At 39.4% G+C, this 23,574-nt stretch overlaps 1 protein-coding gene and 2 pseudogenes across 1 annotated transcript; 1 reads left to right on the forward strand and 2 right to left on the reverse strand.

The window, feature by feature from the left end:
• The first annotated feature begins 1,139 nt into the window (after positions 1–1,139).
• On the forward strand, positions 1,140–5,149 carry LOC122080907 (protein LPA2-like). The gene is made up of 2 exons (XM_042647793.1): positions 1,140–1,653; positions 4,570–5,149. Exons 1-2 carry the CDS (start codon positions 1,200–1,202, stop codon positions 4,707–4,709), a joined length of 594 nt encoding a protein of 197 aa, XP_042503727.1. The 5' UTR covers positions 1,140–1,199; the 3' UTR covers positions 4,710–5,149.
• A 31-nt stretch (positions 5,150–5,180) lies between these two features.
• On the reverse strand, positions 5,181–8,463 carry LOC122080906 (annotated as a pseudogene).
• Positions 8,464–15,786: 7,323 nt separating this feature from the next.
• Positions 15,787–18,529, reverse strand: LOC122082197 (annotated as a pseudogene).
• Positions 18,530–23,574: the final 5,045 nt, after the last annotated feature.

The following is a 23,574-nucleotide window of genomic DNA, read 5'->3' on the forward strand; positions in this document are numbered from 1 at the left end:
ATAAATGGTAAAAATCGAGAACGTGTTTAAAACAAAGTTTAAAACGCATTTTTGCTAACAGTGGCCACCATATGGTGACAATTGAAGGATGCATTTATCATAGGTGGCTTTATGATTCCTAAGGGCTCCAAAGTTATGGTGAATGCATGGGCTATACAAAAGGATCCTATGGTTTGGGATAACCCTTTGGAGTTCCAACCAAAGAGGTTCTTGAGATCAGGTGGCGATGAATTTGATTTTATTGGTAATGATTTTCGATAGATTCCATTTGGATCGGGAAGAAGGATATGTGCAGGAATCCCTATGACAGAAAGAATGATACCATATCTATTGACATAAATTTTGCATTCATTCACTTAATCTCTCTCTTTTTTTAATTGATTTTTCATTTAGGTGGAGTCCAAGTGTGAATCAAACACTGATTTTCGTACAAGAACCAGATCTGGACTCATGAGAGAGAAGGCAAGCGAAAAATAAGAGTGAAAGGAAAACGAGGCACATAAAACCAATCTCTCCCTAAAATTGCTAGATATTTAAGACTTTTTTTTTTTTTTTCTATCAAGGGGGTAATGAGGATCCATGGCCCACTTTTTGGGTAGACCAGACAAACCTCTAGCTATATAAGGCCCTACAACCCACATGTACTAGGAAAACTGAGGCCTATGAGAACACATGGGGCCTTGTTGATGAATGACACCAGACACAGAGGGACTGAATTCCTTTATGGTACAATAGGGTGTTTGACGCATATTCAACGATTAGAAACGTTTAGGTATGAAGCCCAAGACGATTATACGTAATCCAAGACGTTTTTTACCATTGGATATGCTCCAAACGCCCCTATTACATCACAGAAGATCCAAGTCCGACATAGAGAGGGGGTGAATCTATGCTTGTCAATGTCAAAACAAATCTATCGAACACTCAAATTGTAACTGGTTGGGATTGACCCAATTGACTATCAATTGGCATACACACAATCATATGATCACCACTTCGCACCACAAAGGGTTAAGATCTACCAGTGAACCAAATTTACAATCAACAATAGAGGAAACCTAATTTGGGTCCAGTTTCTAATCGGTTTATATCGTTTTAGGTTCAGTTTCGATCGATTTTGCCTTCAACCGGGTCAGTCCTGTCATTCTAGTTAAAGAACGTAATATCCGCCTGAACACATCCTGAACCATTAACTGAAAATGGCGCTACCTATCCAGTATTCATGGTTCGTGAGAAGACAAACTCCATCTCTTCTCCTTCCGCGTCTGCAATTCCCCTCCAAAATCAGGCTTACAGTCAGGGTTGAATCATCAGCACAAGACGAGAGCACAAATGAAGGAATTGAAGAGGGTTCCGATTTAGCTCCTCCCAAGAAATCAACCGAAGCCGGACTTGGCTTCGGTTCTTCTTCCCCTTCTTATGGTAAACTCAGAGAAAAAAAGGGTACTATAAGTAATAAAAGGAAGGGTAAGAGACATAGTGGGAGGGATTCTTCTATAATTCGTCGATCTCCAGTAGAGAAACCCTCCTTTCTCTCCCAACAAGGAGAATCTCAGTCCGAGGAGCAGAACAGGAATGAGAGCGCTTTTCTACTCACTTGGTTGGGTCTCGGTTCCCTTATCCTCGTCGAGGGTATTCTTCTTGCAGCATCTGGTACGGTTCTTAACCAATTTTCCTTATTTCCACTTAGGGTTTCTATATTTGTCATTCTTTGCGATTTACTATCTCTAATCTCTGTTTTGAGGATTATTATTGCTGTTAAACACATGGTGTAACACACTACGCTTCAATTTTTTTTTTTCTTTTTTTAATTCTACTGAAACCCTATTCTGAATTGATAAATGATGATGATAGGAATTGAATTTTGAAGCAAGGAGGTATTAGTGTATGAGAGAAGAGGATGATAGGTATTTAGGAGTTAAAGGTAGTGGTGTGCATCTCTGAATAATGAATTAGCTAACCACATGAGGTGTCTCGAATTGGAAAAATAGATTGATTTTGTAGGGAAGGTTAACGTTGATGTCAATGAGAATGCAATCCTTCTCTTTTGAAATATGAAGGATATGCGTAGGTTACTGTTTAGCATACTCAAAATGGAAGAGTGAATATAACCTTGTCTCTAGACCAAGGAATCACTCAATTGACAGAGTGATGAGGTGGTTTAAGGTTTTGCAATCATGTCAACTGTGTAAATTCACTAGATTGGCTCGCAGAGTCTAGCATATTTTGAGAAAATACTGCTTGGGCTGCACCTGAAATGAATTCGTCCTGCTTATTTTAATGATCAGAGATTGTACTAGGGTCCCAGTAATACTGATCCAGAGAGCACTGCAACCTGTCCATGGTTGCTTCATCACCTTAAGAGTCAAACCCCGTGGATAGCTGTCCTATATGGTAAGACAAAGGGGCTGGGGGGGTTATATGTAGTGGAATCTTTCATGAATACTCTGCTCGGAGGAATTGGGGAATTGGTCAAACTGGATGTCAGTTTGGGTAGGGATAGGAGTTACATGAATCCCAATAGCCACACCAGCCATGCTTGAGGGATCCTCTCAAACCTCTTTTGCCATTTATTCATCTAGGGTGGCTGACCAGCAACCTGCTAAAGAGAGGGTGCATGTAGGGTATTCGTTGGTTTATCTCTTCAGATGTTACCTTTCAGTTTCTGTCTAAATGTCTCAGAACAAGATGAAGATTAATAAGATTCCTCAAATTCATTCAATGAAGTTCTCATTTTCAAAGTTGTCTAGAAAAGAGGAAAGCTTCCCTGCTACTTTCTAGAGGTTACATTGTCTTGATTGGTTGGTGATATGAACCTCATATAAAAGGTCTAAGTTGAGATCCAAATCCTAGACAGTGATGGAAATCAGTACTTTACCTCTCTATTCCCTATTTCTTCAATTTTTTTTTATTTTATTTTTTTTCTGCACTTCTGGTTTTAATGATGTTATTAATCTCAAGATCCATGATCCAAAATTAATCCCTCACTAGAGCTTTTTTTATTCCAAACATTGGGTTTTGACTCAGAAAAAGTTAACCATATGATCAACTTGAATCCCAGTGTCCCTGTAAAGCCCACCATTGCTAATTCTTGCATACATTTCTGCGACCATATTCTGGTTAGGATTTATGTCTCCTTTCACCATGATCATCTCTAGCTTTTGAGCAAAGATTCTGGGTTTCACCAACTTTCCTACTGCATAAACTATGGCACTAAATATATTGATTGGAACAAGAAATAATATATTAATCAATCTGAGTTGAAACTTTTTTTTTGGGGGGGTAAGAATCTGGGTTGAAACGAAGGCATACAAAATTCGCATTGTCCTCACCCAAAGGCAGAGATGTTGAGAACATATGTGTGTGGTTAGGTTTGGTTAGGGCCTTGTCAGGTAGACATGCTTTTTTACGAGTACATGAATTTCATTGTATTACATGGTTGTGGACTGCACAAATTTGAATTCTTTAACTTCTTTATGAGTATTTTAAACTTTGGTCTGTATCTTTTGGTCTTTTATCTTTTGGTCTTTTATCTTTTGTGTTTTCATTTTCAATACAAGTACCTCCAGCTAATAACTACACTATGAAGATACAGAAGAAAAAAATGTTTTGCAATTATGCATTCTGTGAGTATTTCTTTACTACTCGCTTACAATAGTCAAGATTGAGCCAGACCTTTGAAAGACCCTGCTGACATCCAACTCCATTACTACAGCCCAGTAATTCATTCACATGGTTTTGATTCTCATCTTTTCAGTTAATCTGTTTCCTTTCTTGCCTTCTTGATTCAATTTTCATTTCATTATGATTTGTCATTGTTTAGGAACATTGATTTGTCTGAATTTCTTTTCAGCTTTCTTTGAACAATAAAGGAGAGGGTACAAGTATTTGTTGCTTACTTGGTCATTTTGTAAAGCTTTGATAGTTAGCATTTATTCATAGCCTTCATAAGTTGGTGAGCATTGGGAACTGGGAAGAAATGTAGAAAGATAAAAGCTGCAAATATTCAGATTTCACTCTAAAACATTCTCTATAAAGGTTTCCTGAATATGGTGCATTCTTATAAGTCCAAAAATATGCCATGAGGCATACTGATTGGACCCAGATTTTGCGGACGGTGAGACCCCAAGGTCTCCTGCCTATATGTCAAGTTTCAGCCCAAATGGATATAAGTATATAACCAAGCAAAATAAAGCTTTGAAAATCTGGGGGCGAACAGGTTTAAAAAAATGTATGGATACATGCCAAATTGCCAATACAGGGGAAGGTATAGGTTTTGAAATTTGACACAAGTCTAACCTAAATCTAGACTTATATATCCAACAGTTATAATCGTGACATCATCCTACCATATGGCTCAAAATAGTGGACGATTAGGACAAGTTCATCATTATCACAATAGGCCAAGAAAATGAAATTATCCTTGCGTTGAAAATATATTAATAAGAAGTCACTATTATTTTGGGTGTTTTCTCATGATCACACGATCTTTGCTTTTTCTTGATCTGTACTTATGATTAGGGTTTATTTGTTTCCACCAATAACCATTCTTGTTTTCCACTTGCACAGGCTTCCTGCCAGAGGCATGGGATCAATTTTTCGTAAAATATCTGTATCCATCCTTCACTCCAACAGTTTTCTTGTTTGTGGGTGGTACAGTCACATATGGAGTTTTGAAGTACTTACAGAATGAAGAAGAGAAAAGCTGAAGTCCCATATGGAGTTTTGAATTACATTTAGAATGAGAAAAGGAAAAGCTGAAAAGACTTTATTGCAAGTGCAATGGCAGGGTTGTAATGAGGCCTGCCCCAAGGGTTCTTGATCATTGAATATCTTCTTCTGATTTCGCATCTACCTTTAACATTATACAGATGTACAAATTGTATTGCGATGAAACCGAGTACATATGAAAAAGTTGCAGATGACACGTAGAAAGAATTATTATTAAGTTTGGGTAAAAAATATGATGTACGAATTGCACGGACAAGATCATTTCACTTGAAAATATGTTGGTGAATTGAATCGAGAATCCAATTCAGTAGTTGAAAATATGGTATCACCAGTGGCTGGAGGACGTATGCCCTTTTATGTATGAAATAATGACACTGGAGAACAGACCTTATTTGTATATGAATGGTGTTTTGGACCATTTCCTTTTCTTCAAGTACCACTAACAAAATTTTCTTGTTTCTCGGCCCAATTGAAGAGAGAATTTTCATGTGCAAGCATATTAAGAGATGAGGGTTGTTTTACACATCTCTTAATTGAAAAGAAAAGACGGAAAAAGAGGGGAGGAAATGAAAACAGAGATGAGGTAATTACTTCCTACTCCTTTTTCCTTTTATTTTCTAGGGAAGTAGAGACTTCTTTCATGTACACGTGTAGTGTAGGTGTGTGGATGCACCATACACAAGTACATTCATGGCGTGCAGGATTTTCAGGCTAAGAGTTTATCAAGTGGAAGCAGCTGCCCAGCAAACAGGTAGGTCTTCCTCGACGTTTGGTGGCATATGGAGAATGGGATTGCTCTCAAAGAAATTCACAGGCTTTAGCTCGAAATGAGAAGACACAGTGGGCATGATTGGGAAATCTTCCTGGCATGGTATGTGATGAAATCCCAATGTGTACCACATCACAATGTCTTTGTTCTCAATCGGACGGTTCCTGAAGTTCCAAATAGCATAATTAGTACTCAACCATCAAACAAATAAATTTACTTTCTATGTGAAAATCTCACAGTTCGATGTTTGCTTCTGCAGATTTACTACCTCTCAGACCATACTGCAAGTGTATCCCCTCCTTGGCTCTGGGATACAAAAAGCCCACCCGCCCATTGCTCACTCCTGTTATAAGGTGACACCCATATCTGCCAAACAAGATAGAATAAGACCATGAAGGTGGAACAAGCTTGATGGTTTTAGTAGTATTTTCATTACCTGGTTGTTGGTAAATGCACCTCGCATTTGTGGAGGGTCTTGATGATCAAGTAGGCTAGCAGCTGTACCTCCTCGTACAACCTTGTATGCAACTGGGTTGCCCACCCTGGTCTTCTTCATTGGGTTAATGACATGGAACTCTGATGGGTCATAGAGCTTCAGCTTAATCTGTGCATCCTTCTCTGTCTTGGCTACATGTCTGGTGGCTTTCAAGTAGCTCCTCCTTGGCGATTCTCCAGGTAAAGTCTCTTTCCTAGCTAGATTTACCTTCACGAAAGAATTATCAGAGCCATCGACGTCCATGTCGAGGTAGAAAGTGATGTAGTGGTGGTGGATGATGCCGATGACATTTTCCGATAAGAGGGTGCCGTAGAGATCCTCTTGCTCTGGCACCTGGTTCGTGTTGTTGTATGTTGTACCCTTCACCATTAGGATACCACTCAACCCAACCTGCAATACCATTAGGAATTGGTAATACCGGTCATATTGGGTTGGCCCAGCTGGGCTGAGTGGATCAAGTCGGTCCGGAAATCGTTCGCTATTCGGATCTAGTATAATTCAATGAAATACCACCTTCAGGGGGTGACACATGTATTGATACCAATGTAATGGTCCAGATCTGATTTAAATGACTCTTCACTGATTTAAGGTTTTATTAGTTGTACCAGATCTGGACCATTGCATTGGTATCAATACAATTGTCATACCCTGAAGGTGGTATTTCACATAATTATACCAGATCGGAATTGTAGACGATTTCAACCTGATCGGTCCCGGTCGTATTGGCTATGATCATGGGACGTGGATCATGATCGCCCCATGGAAACGCAGAGAGAGAGAGAGAGAGAGAGAGAGAAAGAAGAGAGAGAGAGAGAGATCTGAAACCAAAAACTGCCACAAACCTTGATTCGGATAAGCCCATCTGTCTGGAACTCCCAGTCTACGATATAGTCGTAGTTGGCGACAGATGCTGCCATCCTCACGACCAACGTCACTTTGGCCTCACCTCCCTTATCTGCCAACAAAATCAGAACCCACCACCAGAATCAGGAAACCATGAAAACAAAAGGGAAGGTTGGAATTGGATTCTGTAATAAATTAACAAAAATAATTTTTTTTTGAAATTTTTAATAAGTAGGCCTTTGGCCTTTGGAAGTTTGTATTTTTTGCTCACTTCCATGCCGGTAATGGGACTTTCCGAGTGGCGCCACCCAATATCTCCGGCATAGCTCTCGAACACACACACCATGTTGGAGCGAACGAAAGGCTTCCCATCTGCCGCCGGGAACACGGCGTCCATGTAATAGGCGTTTGGAGGGCAATCGTTGAGTGGGTCGAGTGGCATGGCCTGAATACCGAACCCGTATTCACCGGCGTCCATGTAAGTCTTGAAGTACCAAGCGTCGGTAGGGTCCATGTAAGGGACGAACAGCTCCGACGTCATCCCCTTGTATATCACATTCCTCATCTCCCCTGTTTCTGAGTCTCTCACCATGGCTCTGGAGATGATCACACCTGCTCTCGGGTCGGGTTTCAGGTGGAACTCCCAGTTGGCCCATTTGATCATGTGCCCGTCTTCCACGGTGAAGCTTGGTCCTTTCGGCTGCTCCAGGGATATGGGGTTGACAAGCTTCACTCGCTTGTTCTGTGCCGAGTAGCGGTAATCGGTGTTGGCAGCCTTGGGGAGAGGAATCTGATGGCCATGATCGGAGATATCCACCACCTCCTTGGTGTCCATATCTAGAAGAACCGTGAGTCCTTCGATGGGTCTCATGTAGAAGTTGGCAGTTCCTTCCATGGAGTAACACTGAACCTTGATCAACCTCCTTTCTTCTTCGTTCTTCCCGAACCATCCCGTGGAGATAGGCAGGCAAGCGAGGTCTGCCAGATCAATCCCTCGGTCGAGGATTGTACGGTTGAAATTGGCGTTAGCGAGAGGGGCCTAGGTGGCGGAATTCATTTCCTCTATGGTCATCACAGGATAACCAGACGGCGAAGCCACCGCCTCGTGGTGGGTCACCTGGCTCGACCCCAGGTCGACGATGAGCAGGTGGGGCTGGCCTTTCACGAGCGCCACCACTGAAGCTTTCCTGGGCAGAAGGGGGTCGCCTTTCTTCCATTTCAGCACCAGCGGCTTCTCTGGTTCTTCGAGGACGAGAGAGTGGATAGTGAAGGAGGAAGAGAAGAAGGATGGGTGGGACGAGAGGATGGTTCGTGCCTTGTTGATTTCTTGTATGGTGAGAGGGTCGAGTGGGTGGAGAGGGACTTGGGTAATGAGGTCGGGTTTCTTCTTCCATGTCTCTGGCGGGTCTTTGACAAGATCAGATTTGGCATGGAATTGAGACCTGGACATGCATTTAGGGGAGTGGTAGGCGCAGTCGAGAGCTCTGCTTTGTCGGAGGTAGTTGCAGGAAGTTGAATCCAGGAGCGAGTGACGATGAGAACCAGAAGACCACTTACGAGAAGAAACAAGAAGCGAATGAAACCTTTGGAGTCCATCTCCCTCTCTCTCTGGTGGGAGCTTGGATCACACATACAGAGACCGTATTTTGTAAACCGGCCAGTGTCTTATTATATAGCCTAATTCGCTGATCAATTGATCAGTGACGATCATAAAACCATAAGATAGATAATAGAGTGTAATGGTACAGCGGAGGTAGAGGTACCAATCAGAATATCATAAAAAAACAAAAGTACGAAAATTCCAGTGGGAGTGCACTGCACGCCGATCGGTAAAAGTGGTACGTCCATTTCTCCAATGTAGTATAGGTCATGCAACATGTCAAAAGGTCTTCTTACCTACAAGCAACTTTGAGAGATGAGAGATGAGAGATGAGAGATGAGAGATGGGGTGGACAATACCGATCACTTGAATCACTCTATCTTTCGATCTACAGTATTCAGTGCAGCACCTACCTATCTGAGGTTTGATCACTTGAAGAATTCTTTTCAAATGTATTGATGCTTGGTTTGCATTAATTTCTTTGCTTTTTAAGAAATATAACTTTGACCGCTATTGACTCCTCTGTGGGTAACCCCGGATTTACTATGTAATGCCTAAAATAGGCCCTTAGTTGAATAGACCAAGCTTGACATATTTTATGCCAAATGAAAAAAAAAATCATTACCCTTTGGCGATCAACCGGGTCCAATAGTTGAATAGACCAGGTTTGACATTTTTTTGCCAGCTGGAAGTGATCCATATGTAGAGTTCTTATGCAATGTACATTCACTTGGATGTACAAGTCAAAAGGATTTTTTTACACTCAAGAAATTTTAAAGCTAAATAATTGAAGAATAATATTATTTACTGAATTTATGATTTATGGGAAAATTATACCCCTCTCCCCTATAGTTTATCGAAATTATATGTGAATCCAAGGGTTTGAATGAATTACACCCCTTTCCTCTGATTTTTATAAGATTCATACATTTAGATCCAATCTTTTAGTATCCCTTAAATTGAAATTGTTAGTTAATGACATCACCTAATATCATACTTTTTAATACCAAAAATGCCCTTATATAACATCAACTTACCTATATGCCCTTCCGTTAAAACAACCAAAAGAGCTTTTCTTCAACCTGCTTCATTAGTTACCAAAAAAACTGCTTCATTCTTCTTCTTCACATCATCCTAAAATCTCCATATCCCCAAATCTTATTCTTCCATCTACAACTTCTTGTCTGGCGAAGGTAACTCAGAGAAACAGGGAGAATATGAAGCACAGGCAGCAGTCGTCTCTAAAGAACAGGGGTCCTTCAATGGAGGTCACAGAGACCTGGGTTCCCAATGAAGGTCGTAGGTCATCTCTGTTCATGAAAGCACCGCACCACTTTGAGGACTTTGGGTTGAGATGCTCATCTAGCAAAACATTACTTCTTGTTCCCAGTGAAGGTCGTAGGTCATCTCTGTTCACGAAAGCACCACTTTGAGGTCTTTGGGTTGAGATGCTCATTTAGCAAAACATTACTTGCCTCTTATGATTCTAGTTGCACGACTCCTGGCATCATCAATATCCACAGCACTCGTCATTTCTTGCACAAAAATATCTACCCAGGCATATCCATATCTGGGGTTTATAGATTCAAAAGTTGAAGTTTTGTTGTGTAATTCTTCAACGTTCTACTCAGATGCCTGACAACTTTCACTGCCTGGAGCATCAGGTTCATTAGCAACGACCATAGAATCAAGCATCCGTAGTCCATTTTTCCCAGAGACATTGCCAAGGCAAAGTGCATTCAGGCTCTCAATGGCATCATCAATCTTTTGATTACTTGTATTTAGAACATTTTCCACCAACTCCCGATCCATGGCACGGAACATCCGGAGTAAGATGTATACCTTATCCTCAGATCCAATCCCGAAATCAGAAGAGCGGATCGGAGAACCAAAAGTTGAACACCTCGCTCTCTTAGCAGAAGAAGACGGCGTAGAAGATCCGAAGATTTCTTCGAACCCCAGCCGCTTACCACAAACTTCAACAGATTAACAACTGTTGATTCAGGCATTTGGCACAATAGGGAGCACAATAAAAGAATCACAATATATAGAAAGGGTACGTACCTTGAAAATGGGGTTGAAGCCACCATGACCAAGCTGGTTCAAATCGGAGAAGAAATTAGTAGCAAGTTCAAGTTGCAGAATTTGAAGGTGGAAGAAAAAAATTAGGGTAATCTTCCCTTTCTCCTTTACCATTAAAGGGTAATACGGTCTTTTGCTATTTAAAACTAACAGCATACTAACACCGTCAATACCAGGGGAAGGGGCATAGGGGGCATAATTTTCCCTTGATTTATTTATAACTTGACTTCAACTAAGCCTTCTCCTTATCCTATGTAAAATTACAAACAATTGCGTTGGTGAAAATTCTTGTAACACATTAGAGACTTGAAACATCAGATTATTTATTATATTTATCTGAAAAATTACAAACAATTGTGTTGGACATCAACGGTTTTTCGTGGTTTCACAAAGGTGGGGGCATCATTTCCCCACCTGTTGTGTTTAGGCGCAAGGGCTGCACAATCAGTGACCATTCATTTCCTATATATTTATTTCCAAACAAAATTATGAATTTATATGAAAACAAGTGAGAAGTTTTCTTCGACCAGATGGAGATGTTCACTGCTCCATCCTACAATTCATAAACTCTTCAAGGGTTTTAGAGTCTCTCAAAAATACCACACCTCCACTCATAGACTCCACCAATTCAGCGTGAGTGTACGAAAATTTGATCCTAAAAACAAAGCACGAATACTAAATCAACACTTAACTCCATTCCTCATTAAAAATAATAATAATAATAATAATAATAATAACTCATAAAACTTAATAATTTTTGGAATTTAGGTGATAAAAGTTGGCCTTTGCGTACAAACTAAAATAGGAAGGTGAGTTCCTGATGATGGAAAACTTTGTCCTTCAACTACAACGCTTATGACATATACTAATACCATTCATGATGGAAAGTGTAGATTCCATTACATCCATTTCTTCTACGTACACTGTTGCTGCTGAAAATCCGTATGAGCTGATCTTACACAAACACAAAAGGCAGAGGCCCGAATGTTTATCCAGGGTTAGTCCTCCGACGCCCAAGTTAGAGATTGGCTGCATAGCTTTTCACAAGGGTAATGGTGTAGGTTTTTCTGCTTACCTTTTTTCCTCTGCTCGGGCCCTCTCTTATAGTCCTTAGGGTTTAGGGTTTCTTTTTTCCTTGGAGGAGTCCTCCTAGGGTCCGCCTCCTTTCCTCTTCGAGTCCTACCCCGATCACTGTTAGTTAAAACGCGTTTTAAACGCATTCCCCTTTTTTTGCCGTTTAAAACGCATTTTCCCGTATGCTATTATACAATTCAGAAAAAAAAACGAAAACGACAAAAGAATCCGTTTTAAACATGTTTTAAACGGCCGTTTTAAACGCGTATCCGTTTTTTAAGGGTAAAATAGGAATTTTATTAAAAAAATTAATTAAAAAAAAAAAAAAAAAAAAAAAAAAAAAAAAATGAAGAGTGAAGACAATATGGTACTTGGTTTTTTGTTTTTAACTTCTATACCATCTATAAGAAAAAAATCTCATCTTTTTATAGCCCATTGAGTAAGGAGAAGCTAAAGCTAGCAACATCTCATTTTCTTGTAGCCCATTGGGCTATTTTATCTTGGGACTCCTAAAGCTTTTGGAATATTAGATGCATGTATACAAGTAATAATCTCTCAAATTGCATGAGTATACTACAGTTTTTTTGGTTTCGTTTTTTTGAAAACTACACGTTTAATACTCGTACCGTTCGTTTACGTCCGTTTGTCGTTCCCTATTCTTTTGACCGTACCGTTCATCGTTTTTATCTGTTTAAAACCCGTACCGTACGTTTTCGTTTTTTTGCCATTCCCGTTTTAACTAACAGTGACTCGGATACGTCTTATCCCCTTCGTGGGGAATATTCTCTTCACGCAGTTGACGCGGTCAGACTCCTTGCAGCCTTTATTAGGTGAGCGACACATGTCCTTTCCTTAGATACCACATGTTCTTACCCTACTTGGCAATCAATTTGGCCGTATCATGCACAAAATATTTTAAGGATTTGAAATGGTGGATCCCCATGGAAGGGCTGTCGAGTCACGACTTATCGAGTGTGGACAAACACAGGAAAAAATATTGGACTGAAAAGAAGGAAAAGCGAACATGGAACGTCTATCTAAAAGGAAAAAAAAAAAAGGCGAATTTGGAATGGAAGCATGGATTGTATCGGTATTGGAATCGGAGAGGATTGATAGGTATCGATTATTTTTATCTTTTGTTTTTTAAAAAAAATACAATTTTTACTATTTTATCCCTAAAATAATACGGATAATCGGTCCAGATCGAGAATCGATCTCAATCAATACCAATACAATATGTCTCATAATCAATACAATATCGATACTTGAAACCATGAATGAAAATGATTCATTAAAAAGAAGAAGCCAAGAAGCAATGAGGTCAGCTAAACGTACCCATCCATGGCCGCAAAAGCGTTGACTTCTCTTAATTTGTGGATCCCCTCATGGGATCTCAACATAGATTCATTATTAAAGGATCCAAATCAAAACGATATCAAATCGATAATAACCTGATGAAAGGAAAGGGATAAAAGCCTAGACCGAAACTGAACGTCAGCACAACAGATTAACACCCTTAGAAAAAGGTATGTATAATAGTAAGGGAGAGTGTTTCATGTACGATAGTGGAAGCTAGCAAGCAAGAAACACTTGTTGAGTGCCTCCTATCATAGTTGAAGTAATTGGTATCAAACTAACTGTATCAGCAGATACCGATATGTGCCTGATTTTGTTTCAGTGTAACAGTACAGACCATGGGTAAATCTGCCAAAAAATCATCAAAATGATGGTAAAGAGGTCAATTGACTCAATTCAGGGAGATGAGGAGAGAGAAAGAGAGAGGAGCCCACTGACATAAGCCAATTTGTATTTAGGGGAAGTGTTTATTGTTAGGGAGGATGGATCTTACGCCTGCACAAGACTCAATTAGCATCTCCTCTTGGCTCAACACATGGGGAGATAAGGAGGTCCTTTTGTTGGAAGGAGGAGAGGGATTGGCACAAGGGTGTAGCCATGAGAGGCACGCTCTGAATGGGAAACTTTTTTCCTTTTCTTTGTTTTTTTCCGCTAATCTATCCTACAGCTCCTCCCCCCCCCCCAACTGGGCACTATAGAGCCAATGGGAAACCTACTCCTAAGACCTAAGGGGGGAGGGGGGGACACATACACCGTTCAGACCTCCAGATATCAGCTTCAACAAGCCGATGCCAATAGAGATGGCCTAGGACTGAATACGATTCCTCTTCATAGAGCCCAGAGACTAGAGAGTGATCCTACGGGTGGGGTGACCTAGGGGCATATGACCGGATCCTCCCAACCCTAAAATCAGTCTCTGGTCCAGGGACCAAAGTTGGTCTTGGGACCAGAGTTAGTAGGACATGAAAATCTAATTACCAATTTAATCCTCATCCTTGAGAGAGAGGAATAGCATTTACCTCTCAACACGAAAAATCCAAAATATCAAACACTCGCGTGATGAGGTTAGTTCCTCATATCCTAGTCCAAATCGATCCAATAAGATAAGATCAGTTCTGTCCGGGTTATTCAATCGGTTTTGATCAATTTAATTGGTTCGAGCTAGGTATATTTACCCCTAAGAACCTTGATCCGGAAAAATCCATTTGTCATTTGCCAAAAAGAAAAGCACAGTTAATCTTGCTGACTTTTTGTACAAATTTAACTCTGCTTTGTAACCTTTTATTTTATTTTTTATTTTTTTTTAAATATAAATTTACCACGTCACCCCTTGGAGAATGCCACAATTATAAGACCACACCCTCTGTTTCACCAAATTATCCTCAGATTTCCTACCGTCAATCACTGTTAAGTGTCAACTTAAAATGACCGTTATACCCTTACTCACTGCTCTTAGCTGTTAGTTTAGTGGCTGACCTGGGAGAACTTCTTCAGTCCGACCTAAGAGAACTTCAGGTCGCCGCCATATCCACATCAACTCATCCCATAGATCGTTCACTTGGTCTTTCACACCAACCAAGAAAATTGATTGCTGAATGACTAGGTCCCCAAGTCTACCTACAACAGCGGAAACAATAGCTTGTGCCATGTTGTGCTCCTCCTTAATTTTCTCCTCTGTTTTCAGTTCTTTTTGCTAGACTCCTCTGTTACTCTCTCATTTGTGTAGTTAAAATAATATGAAATTTTAATCTCATATTTGATTATAAGTTAATGACTAGATTTTGGAATACTTTCTTTCCCAATTTTATCATTATTGAAATTAAAATCCTAACATAAATTGACTCTTTCACTATCTCTATATTAGCCATCTTGAAGATTAATTAAGAATTCCCTTGAAATGGTAAACCCTAAAGCAATTTGATCTTGTCGTCTTTGATAAGGGCACTCTTACACACTTGTGTAAGTAATTTTCATCAAAAGAAATACCTAAAAGGAAAATTATGTACCTGTAATGGCGATTCCAGATCTTTCACTAGAAGAGATCAATATGATTGTGCTTCGAGATCCTACTGTCATTAACAACCACTAAACTAACAACTAAGAGCAGTGAGGAAGTGGTTCTTTGGTATAACTAGAACTGAAGAAGTGTTGAGCTAGAACTTGGTCAACTAGAGAGAGAAGAAACACACGATTCGTAGCCCATAGGGGTTTTGCCTAGTCTCCGTGAGGTTGTCGTCCATCGCAAATGATGCCGTCTCTGTTCTGAACGATCGCCGGTGGTCCAAAACCCACGATTTGGGAGAATGGTAAATTAGGTCTTGTGAAAGAAATAGTAACTTATTACAAGGGTATTTTAGGTACTTTATATTTAATAAGAGCATTTTGGTATTTAAAATAAAATATTATTGTTGACAAAAACATATAAGGTATATTCCTTAACATTGACTGACGGTAGGGGGTCTAAGGATAATTTGGTGAAACAAAGAGAGTGGTATTATAATTGTGGCATTCTCCAGGGGGTGGCACGGTAAATTTTCCAAAAAAAAAAGGATTAGTTCAGTTCTGTCCACATTATTCAGTCGGTTTTGATCAATTTAATTGGTTCAATCTTCGAGAGACCCTTTTTTTTTTTTTTTTTTTTTTTTTTTTTGTGACACAAAAAGGGTGCTCCATAGTAGTGATCATAGCCCCCAGGACAAGTTCCAGAACAAGTCACAAGACCAATGGACGATATGGGCATACCAAGACTTGAATCCACAACCAACCAATTTGAGCGATGATAGAAGAGACCGACGAACTTTGATCCGGAAAAACCCAAGAGGGGATCAAGTCCTCCTACCACCCAACAAACAAAAGGTAAAGCCCATCTGTCCAGAACTCCCTATCCACCAAACAGACGCAGTCGGCAACAGATGCTGTCATCCTCACTACCAACTTCACCTCGCCCGTGATGAGGGATGGACTGGGGCATTTCATCAGAAAAAAAAAAAGGGATGGACTGGGGCTCTCCGCCTCTGTGGAGTGGTGCCATCCGATATCTCCGGTATATCAATCGGTCTCGAACACACACACCATGTTGGAGCAAACGAAAGGCTTCCCATTCGCCGCCGTGAACACTCCGTTCATATAATAGGCATTTGGAGGGCAATCGTGGAGCAGCGGATTGAGTGGCATGGCCTGGAGACCGAACCCGTATCCACGGGCTTCCATGTTGGCATTGATGAAGTACCAAGAAGTGTTGGTAGGGTCAATGTAAGGCACGATCAGCTCAGACGTCAGCAGCTTGTAGTAAATTACATTCCCCATCCCCCCCTTTTCTAAATCTCTCGCCATGGCTATGGAGATAATCACACCTGCAGTCGGGTCGGGCTTCAGGTGGACTTCCCAATTGGCCCACTTGATCATGTGCTCGTCTTCCACCGTAAAGCTTGGTCGTCCTTTTAGGCCTTTGGCTGCTCCGGAGATATGGGATTGTTCTGTAAAGCGTAGTGGAAGGGGATCTGACGGTCATGATCGGAGATCTCCATTAGCATCTTGGTGTCCATATTTAGAAGAAACTTGAGCCCTTCGATGGCTCTCATATAGAAGTTGGAAGTTCCGGAGTAACATTGAACCTTCATCAACCTCCTCTCCTTTTCCTTCTTCTCGACCTATCCCGTGGAGATAGGCAGGCAAGCGAGGTCCGTCAGATCAATCCCTCGATCGAGGATTGTGCGGTTGAAATCGACGTTAGCGAGAAGGGCCCATGTGATGGAATTCATTTCCTCTATGGTAATTATCGGATAATCAGACGGCAAGGCCATTACCTCGTAGTGGGTTACGTGTCTCGATCCCAGGTCGACGGTGAGCTGGTGGAGTTGGCCTTTCCCGAGTGCCACCACCTAAGCTTTCCTGGGGAGAAGAGGATCGCCTTTCTTCCATTTCAGCACCAGCGGCTTCTCTGGTTCTTTGAGGACTAGAGAGTGGATAGTGAAGGGGGAAGAGGAAAGGGATGGGTGGGAGGAGAGGATGGTTCGTACCTTGTTGATTTCTTGTACGGTGAAAGGGTCGAGTGGGTGGAGAGGGACCTGGGCTGTGACATGGTCGGGTTTCTTCGATCTCTCATCTGGGTTTTGATTTACAAGATCGGATTTGAAATGGAATTGAGACCTGGATATGCACTTAAGGGAAGTAGTCGGCGCAGTCGAAGAGCTCTGCTGCCTTGTCGTAGGGAGCTCCAAGAAGTTGAACCCAGGACCAGGAGCGCGTGATGATGAAAACCAGAAGACCGCAATCGAGAGAAAAACAAGAAGGACATATTTCTTAGACCACTCAGTGTCTTATGGTACAGCGTAGGTATCATTCGGTTCTCATATAAAACTATAATAGTACGAGTATTTTCTACTAGATTTCACCGAAAAAAAAACAAAAAAAATTATTCTGAAGTGGAGTGCATTGCACGGATATTTTAGGTTCAAGTCAAGTTTGACCTCGAATAAGATTTTTTTTTTTTCCCTTAGGTAACAATAGAATTATTTGGAGAGAAAGGACTTACTTAGTCAACCCTATCTAGGAGGCCGGATCAGGTCCTTGTACAAGAACTTGATCTTGGATTCTCATACGCTTAAAAAGTGAATATGTGTATTCCACTAAAAACTATTACTTAGATTATTTACAGTTTTGTTGCCTCCCTTTGTCTCTTTTCCTATTTAAATGTTATATCATCTTATCTCTCTTTTAATTTAAATATTATTTTATACAATTTTTTTTTATTATTTGTTTTTAATTAATCGATTCAAACAATAATATTACAAAACTCTCTCTCTCTCTCTCTCTCTCTCTCTCTCTCTCTCTCTCTCTCTCTCTCAATTATCTAATGCTATTCGATACAACACCTATATTGATCTAATACGATATTAACCCAATTCAATCCGATCCACATATTATCAATGTACCATATCTCTAAATCGTCATCATGCTTACATATAATATTTTGGATTTATACTAAAACCTTGTAGGGACTTGTGAACCCTCGAATGGTGGGTGAGCTGTCTTATGAATGAACAAAATTTTATTCTATTGATAGTTTATCAATATTTTATTACTTTTTAGTTTTTATTGATGTCCCATTAGTATCTATCGAGAGGCTTGAGATCAATATCTAAAGTTATTTTGTAGGACTAAAAGAAAAAATATTAAATTATAATTAAATAAAAAATTAAAAAATTTAATAAACGGTGAGAAGAGATAGTGTGGTTCCATGAGTGGAAGAGATAATGGGGAGAGAGAAAATAAAAATAAAAGCATTACACATGTCCACTTTTTAAGCATATGAGAATCTAGTACCAGGTTCTCGTACGAGGACCTGATTCGGACTCCTATTTAGGTAGGATATTGCTGAGTTATTGCTATTTTTGCGTTGTATTTTTTCTTTTACTGCTATTATTATTAAAAAAAAAAAATCCCATACCCGCATGCATGTCTTTTTGTTTTTTGGTAAAGCATGCATGTCTATATGCCCAAACATAAGCAAATGCAAAAAGATAAAGAAATGCGAAAAGATGATGCTGACCTCAAATGCCTCCACGCGACCTCCCATTGGCCTACACCCTAGCTCAGTAGCTACATAAGTGGACATGATTCTCTTGCCCTTATTATTATTTTTTTAACTTGAAAAAACCTTGGTTTATTGGCATAAGAAATGTCGAATGCTTTGAACAATGAGAACACAAGTGAGAGCATCTTCATTGCACATAGGATGGGGCTGTGTGATCATTCACGCCTATTGTGACTAAGCATTTTCTGTGTCAGATTCGCTTTTTTTTTTATATGATATTTTGTTTTTCCTTGTATGCATATAGTTGTAGGTGACCCCATTTAGTTGGGATATATAATGCTCAATCGCTGTAGATAGAGTCCATTATACATTGTTTGGTAAAAGTAATGGAATTTAGATCCTTTTCAGCCCGATTCCAGCCCCTGCTGGAAAGGTACCTGTGAGAAAGGAAACAGATAACATAGGAAAGAGAATGACACAAAATTCTCACCGGTGGCGTTGGAGAGGATCCTAACTTCCATTTCTCCAATAAAACCTGTAAAAAAAAAATCTTAATCTTAACTACGGATCAACTTGAAAATGTGAGAAGAGCATAAGAACAATCATTGAATCATTCCCTCCCGAGATCAACCGATCAAGTACTTAATTCGACTCTTTAGACCAAATCAGACATGTGCACTGATAATATCAATACACACCGTTCCAGCAGTCAAATGTATTGTAAGCCCTCTCACATAAATTTAATTTATTATTATCTCACTCTTCCCTTGATCATATGAATTCCATGTGGATGATTCTGTTCCCTATACTATCATTGGTATGAAAATATGAGAATCTCTCACTATTTATAATGAATTAATTGGTGATAAAAAAAAAATCCATCAAAAAATGGGTATGAACTATTAAATGGTTACTGTACGATTTGGTGACCTGTCGCTTATTATTGTTCCTTCTATTTATTTGTAGATTTGATTTTGCATAATGTATTGTTAATTGAAGAAAAAATATTTCAAACCAAAGGGGTAGCACAGTTGGTGAGCAACGAATTTGGTACGTTTAGTGCTCGTCACTGCTCTCAGTGAAAGTTGAATGATTCAGTTGGGCCCAGGTTTATATGACAATCCTAACGATATATAAATATCTAAAAAATGGTTTATATTGGTCACATGGCAAGTTTTATGTCGAGATTGAACCATATAACTCTCGTGTATTGACATATTTTACATATTTTGTGATATTTTCAGTTTTTTTTTTTTAAATCCAAATCCTTTAATGGCACTTTTTATACTATTATTGTTATTATTAAATTTTTTTGCGCGAACACTTTATTAATCATATATTAGCTCAAACTTGACATATAAGCAAGAAATCTTTTATTCCATAATAATTTTGATTCGGATATTCTCCCGTACCACTGGAGGCCCAGTGCACATCCAAAGGCTTGAAAGACCTAGAAGAGCATGCTCTTGTGTTAGGTTGCATGTTTAGATCCACCCAGCCGCTTGATTCATGTTCGACTTCCAATGCCATTGGAGAGGATCCAATTCACAATGATTTCCACTCTATCTAATATATCACATGGCAAACATTTACAATAGTTTTAAAAAATAAATAAAAACAAACAAACAAACAAACACCTCTAAACCTTCTAGACTAGAAAATTTTCATCCAAATCAATTTATATCATTAAAATTTGCTTAATAATTAACAACAATTAACGATTATCAAACAAATGCAAACATTTAAAATTTGCAAATGCTAATATCTAATAATAATAATAATTAAAAAATAAGAGGACCAAAATGTCCATTGAATTGGTAATAACTTGACATCAATTCAAGTTGCCTTCTAGTGTTACCCATCTTTCTATTTAATTAGTTAGGATATGTTAAAAGAGAAAGGATCTACCTAATAAGTCAAATAATTGAATAAAGTCGATTCAATTTATTCAAAAAATAATAATTTATTACACCATATTAACAAGTAAAAAAAAAATTATAAATTACTAAATAATAATCAGATACAAAAGAACTTGTCCGGTGATGGAATTGAGAGCTTGATATGCACTTAGAGGAGTAGATTTCGCAGTCGAAGAGCTCTGCTGCCTTGTCGTTGGGAGTTGCAGGAAATTGAACCAAGGACCAGGAGCTAGTGACGATGAAGACCAGAAGACCACATGCGAGAAGAAACAAGAAGCGAATGAAACCTTTCGAGTCCATCTCCCTCTCTCTGTTTGGAGGTTGGAGCACACAGAGACCGTATTTCATAAAACCATGAGACAGATTATATATATATATAGTGTGTAGGTACCAGTTGAATTAAAAAAAAAAAACTGAAGTGTGAATATTTCTGTTGGAGTGGAGTGCACTGTACGCGTAATTTAGGCATATATAGATTCAAGTTTGACTTCTAATAGAGTTGTTTGGAAGACAAGGACCCATGTAGTCAACACCATTTAGATACGATCTTGCTGAGTTGTTTTTGTTGCAATGTTCTTTACCTTATACTATTATTTTTACTTTTTTTTTCTTTGCTTAGATTCATGTAGAAGACTTCAATTTAGTTGAGATAGAGTTGAGTTGTTATTGTTGGAGTGCACTATACGCTGATTGGTAAAGGTGGTACATCCATTTCTCTTATACCTCGTCAAAAATTTCTTATTCTCTTAGGCTGCGTTTAGTAGTTAAAAGAGGTAAAAAGTTAAAATAAATGTATTATTTTCTTGGTTTGAGAAATTCTCATTATGATTGGTACATCCTAAATTAAGAGAATATTTTTTTTTTTCAAAATTCATTTTGGGAATGGTGAAGCTTTCTTGTGTAGACAAAAAAATCTTGCCTAAAACACAAGAAAATAGAAAAAATTTTCTTTTCTTTTCTTTAATTGATTGCCAAATAATTGGCATAATATTTTTATTCATTTCATTTCTATACTAAATTCTTTTTTTTTTTTCTCTTGGCCACTAAACACAGCCTAAGAGAATGAGAAAATTTTGACGGGTTGTATAGGAGAAATGAATGTACCACTTTTAACAATCAGCATACAGTGCACTCCAACAATAACAATTCAACCCTATCTCAACTAAATGGAGTCCTCTACATCTGAGCAAAGAAAAAAAAAAAAAGTAATAATAATAGTATAAGAAAAAGAACATCCCAACAATAACAACTCAGCAATATCCTATTTAAATGGTGTTGATCACATGAGTCATTGTCTTCCAAACATCTCTATTCGAAGTCAAACTTGAATTTATATATGCCTAAACTATGCGTACAATGCACTCCAGAGGGCAACCAGGTCGAGTACTCGATTCGACTAGGTTTGATCTTTAGTCTAAATCGGACAAGGTCATTGATGAAATATCCTATCTAAACTTTTCACCCTTAGATAACACCAGTAGATCGGTATCATATCGGTCCAGACTTGGGATAGATCTCAAATCATACTGGTCCGTTCCGGGCGATTTCAACTGCTCCGATTCAGTTTTTTAAACTATGAACCCGACGGTTAGATATCGGAATTGGTACTCGATCAGATCAGGATCGGGGTGTATCAGGTCTGGATCGAACCCCAACTCTAACGGCCAAGACTCTTCGTCTTCATTTTGTTTCCCACGGCCACTGGTTCTGCACGGCTGCTCCTCCACAGCTCCTCTACATGGTCTCATCCAGCCCTCCGCGTGCGGCTGCTCCTCATCCTCAATCGTAAGTCGAAACCTCCTCCTCCTCCTCCTCCTCTCTCTCTCTCTCTTCAAAAAAAACATTCAAGTCACCATCTCCATTCTTCTTTCATTTCCTCCAGGAGGGTGATGATCTCACAGATCACAGCTTGCGCCTCTAGTGGAACTCTCTTCAAAAACGGGGCTTTGTGTGGTATTTAAGGAGTCAAGCCTCCGGATTGGCCAAATAAGGTTTGTTTGGTCTTTAATCTTTGTTTGCTCTTTTTCCTCCTTTTAAACATTTGACTTTCTGATTGTATATCCTACTGGGTTTCGGTTCTTGAAGCCGTAATTTATCTCCTCCATAAATATTTTCAGGGTTTGGTAGTTAAACCATATTTGCAGCCCTTTCTGTGGCATCAGAGAGAGAGAGAGAGAGAGNAAAAAAAAAAAGACAATCTCCTTGTTCTGTGATTCTGCTCAACTAACGTATTACCACGGCACCTTGGGGAGTTCGGTCTATCCTAAATGATTGTTTTACATTGAGTTGTTACTTCAGTTCTATCTCTTTTTTCCATTATCATAGAGAAGCTAACAGTGTAACTGATGCATTTGCTACTGCAGGCGCAAGCGAGGCTTCTGCGCTCTTTGTTTTGGGAGGACACTCCCCCTCCTTTTGTCTCTCTGTATTTATATGCTGATCATTGTTTTGCCATGTGGAAGGTTTTTATGGCAATCTTGACCATATATGGATATCTGAAAATTGATCTATATTAGTTACTTGCCAATGAGATCGGATAAGATCGATATTAATTTAAATCGATTTCTCAAATTATGATATTACTCAAGGTTTTAAAATTTTGGATCGACCTCAACCGATATTGATCTGGATTGATTATTTGGATCCAACAAGATCAGACATATTATCCTTCTTTTTCGAAAATTTTGTTTTTTTTTTAACCTTTTCACCCTTAGATAATACCAGTAGATCGGTATCATATCGGTCCAGACTTGGGATAGATCTCAAATGATACTGGTCCGTTCCGGGCGATTTCAACTGCTCCGATTCAGTTTTTTAAACTATGATCCTAACGGTTAGATATCGGAATTGGTACTCGATCGGATCAGGATCGCGGTGTATCAGGTCTGGATCGAATCCCAACTCTAACGGCCTAGACTCTTCGTCTTCATTTTGTTTCCCACGGCCACTGGTTCTGCACGGCTGCTCCTCCACAGCTCCTCTACATGGTCTCATCCCGCCCTCCGCGTGCGGCTGCTCCTCATTCTCAATCGTAAGTCGAAACCTCCTCCTCCTCCTTTCTCTCTCTCTCTTCAAAAAAAACATTCAAGTCACCATCTCCATTCTTCTTTCATTTCCTCCAGGAGGGTGATGATCTCACAGATCACAGCTTGCGCCTCTAGTGGAACT

Source organism: Macadamia integrifolia, chromosome 6, assembly GCF_013358625.1.
Source record: "Macadamia integrifolia cultivar HAES 741 chromosome 6, SCU_Mint_v3, whole genome shotgun sequence".
In the NCBI taxonomy this organism is placed as follows: Eukaryota; Viridiplantae; Streptophyta; class Magnoliopsida; order Proteales; family Proteaceae; genus Macadamia; species Macadamia integrifolia.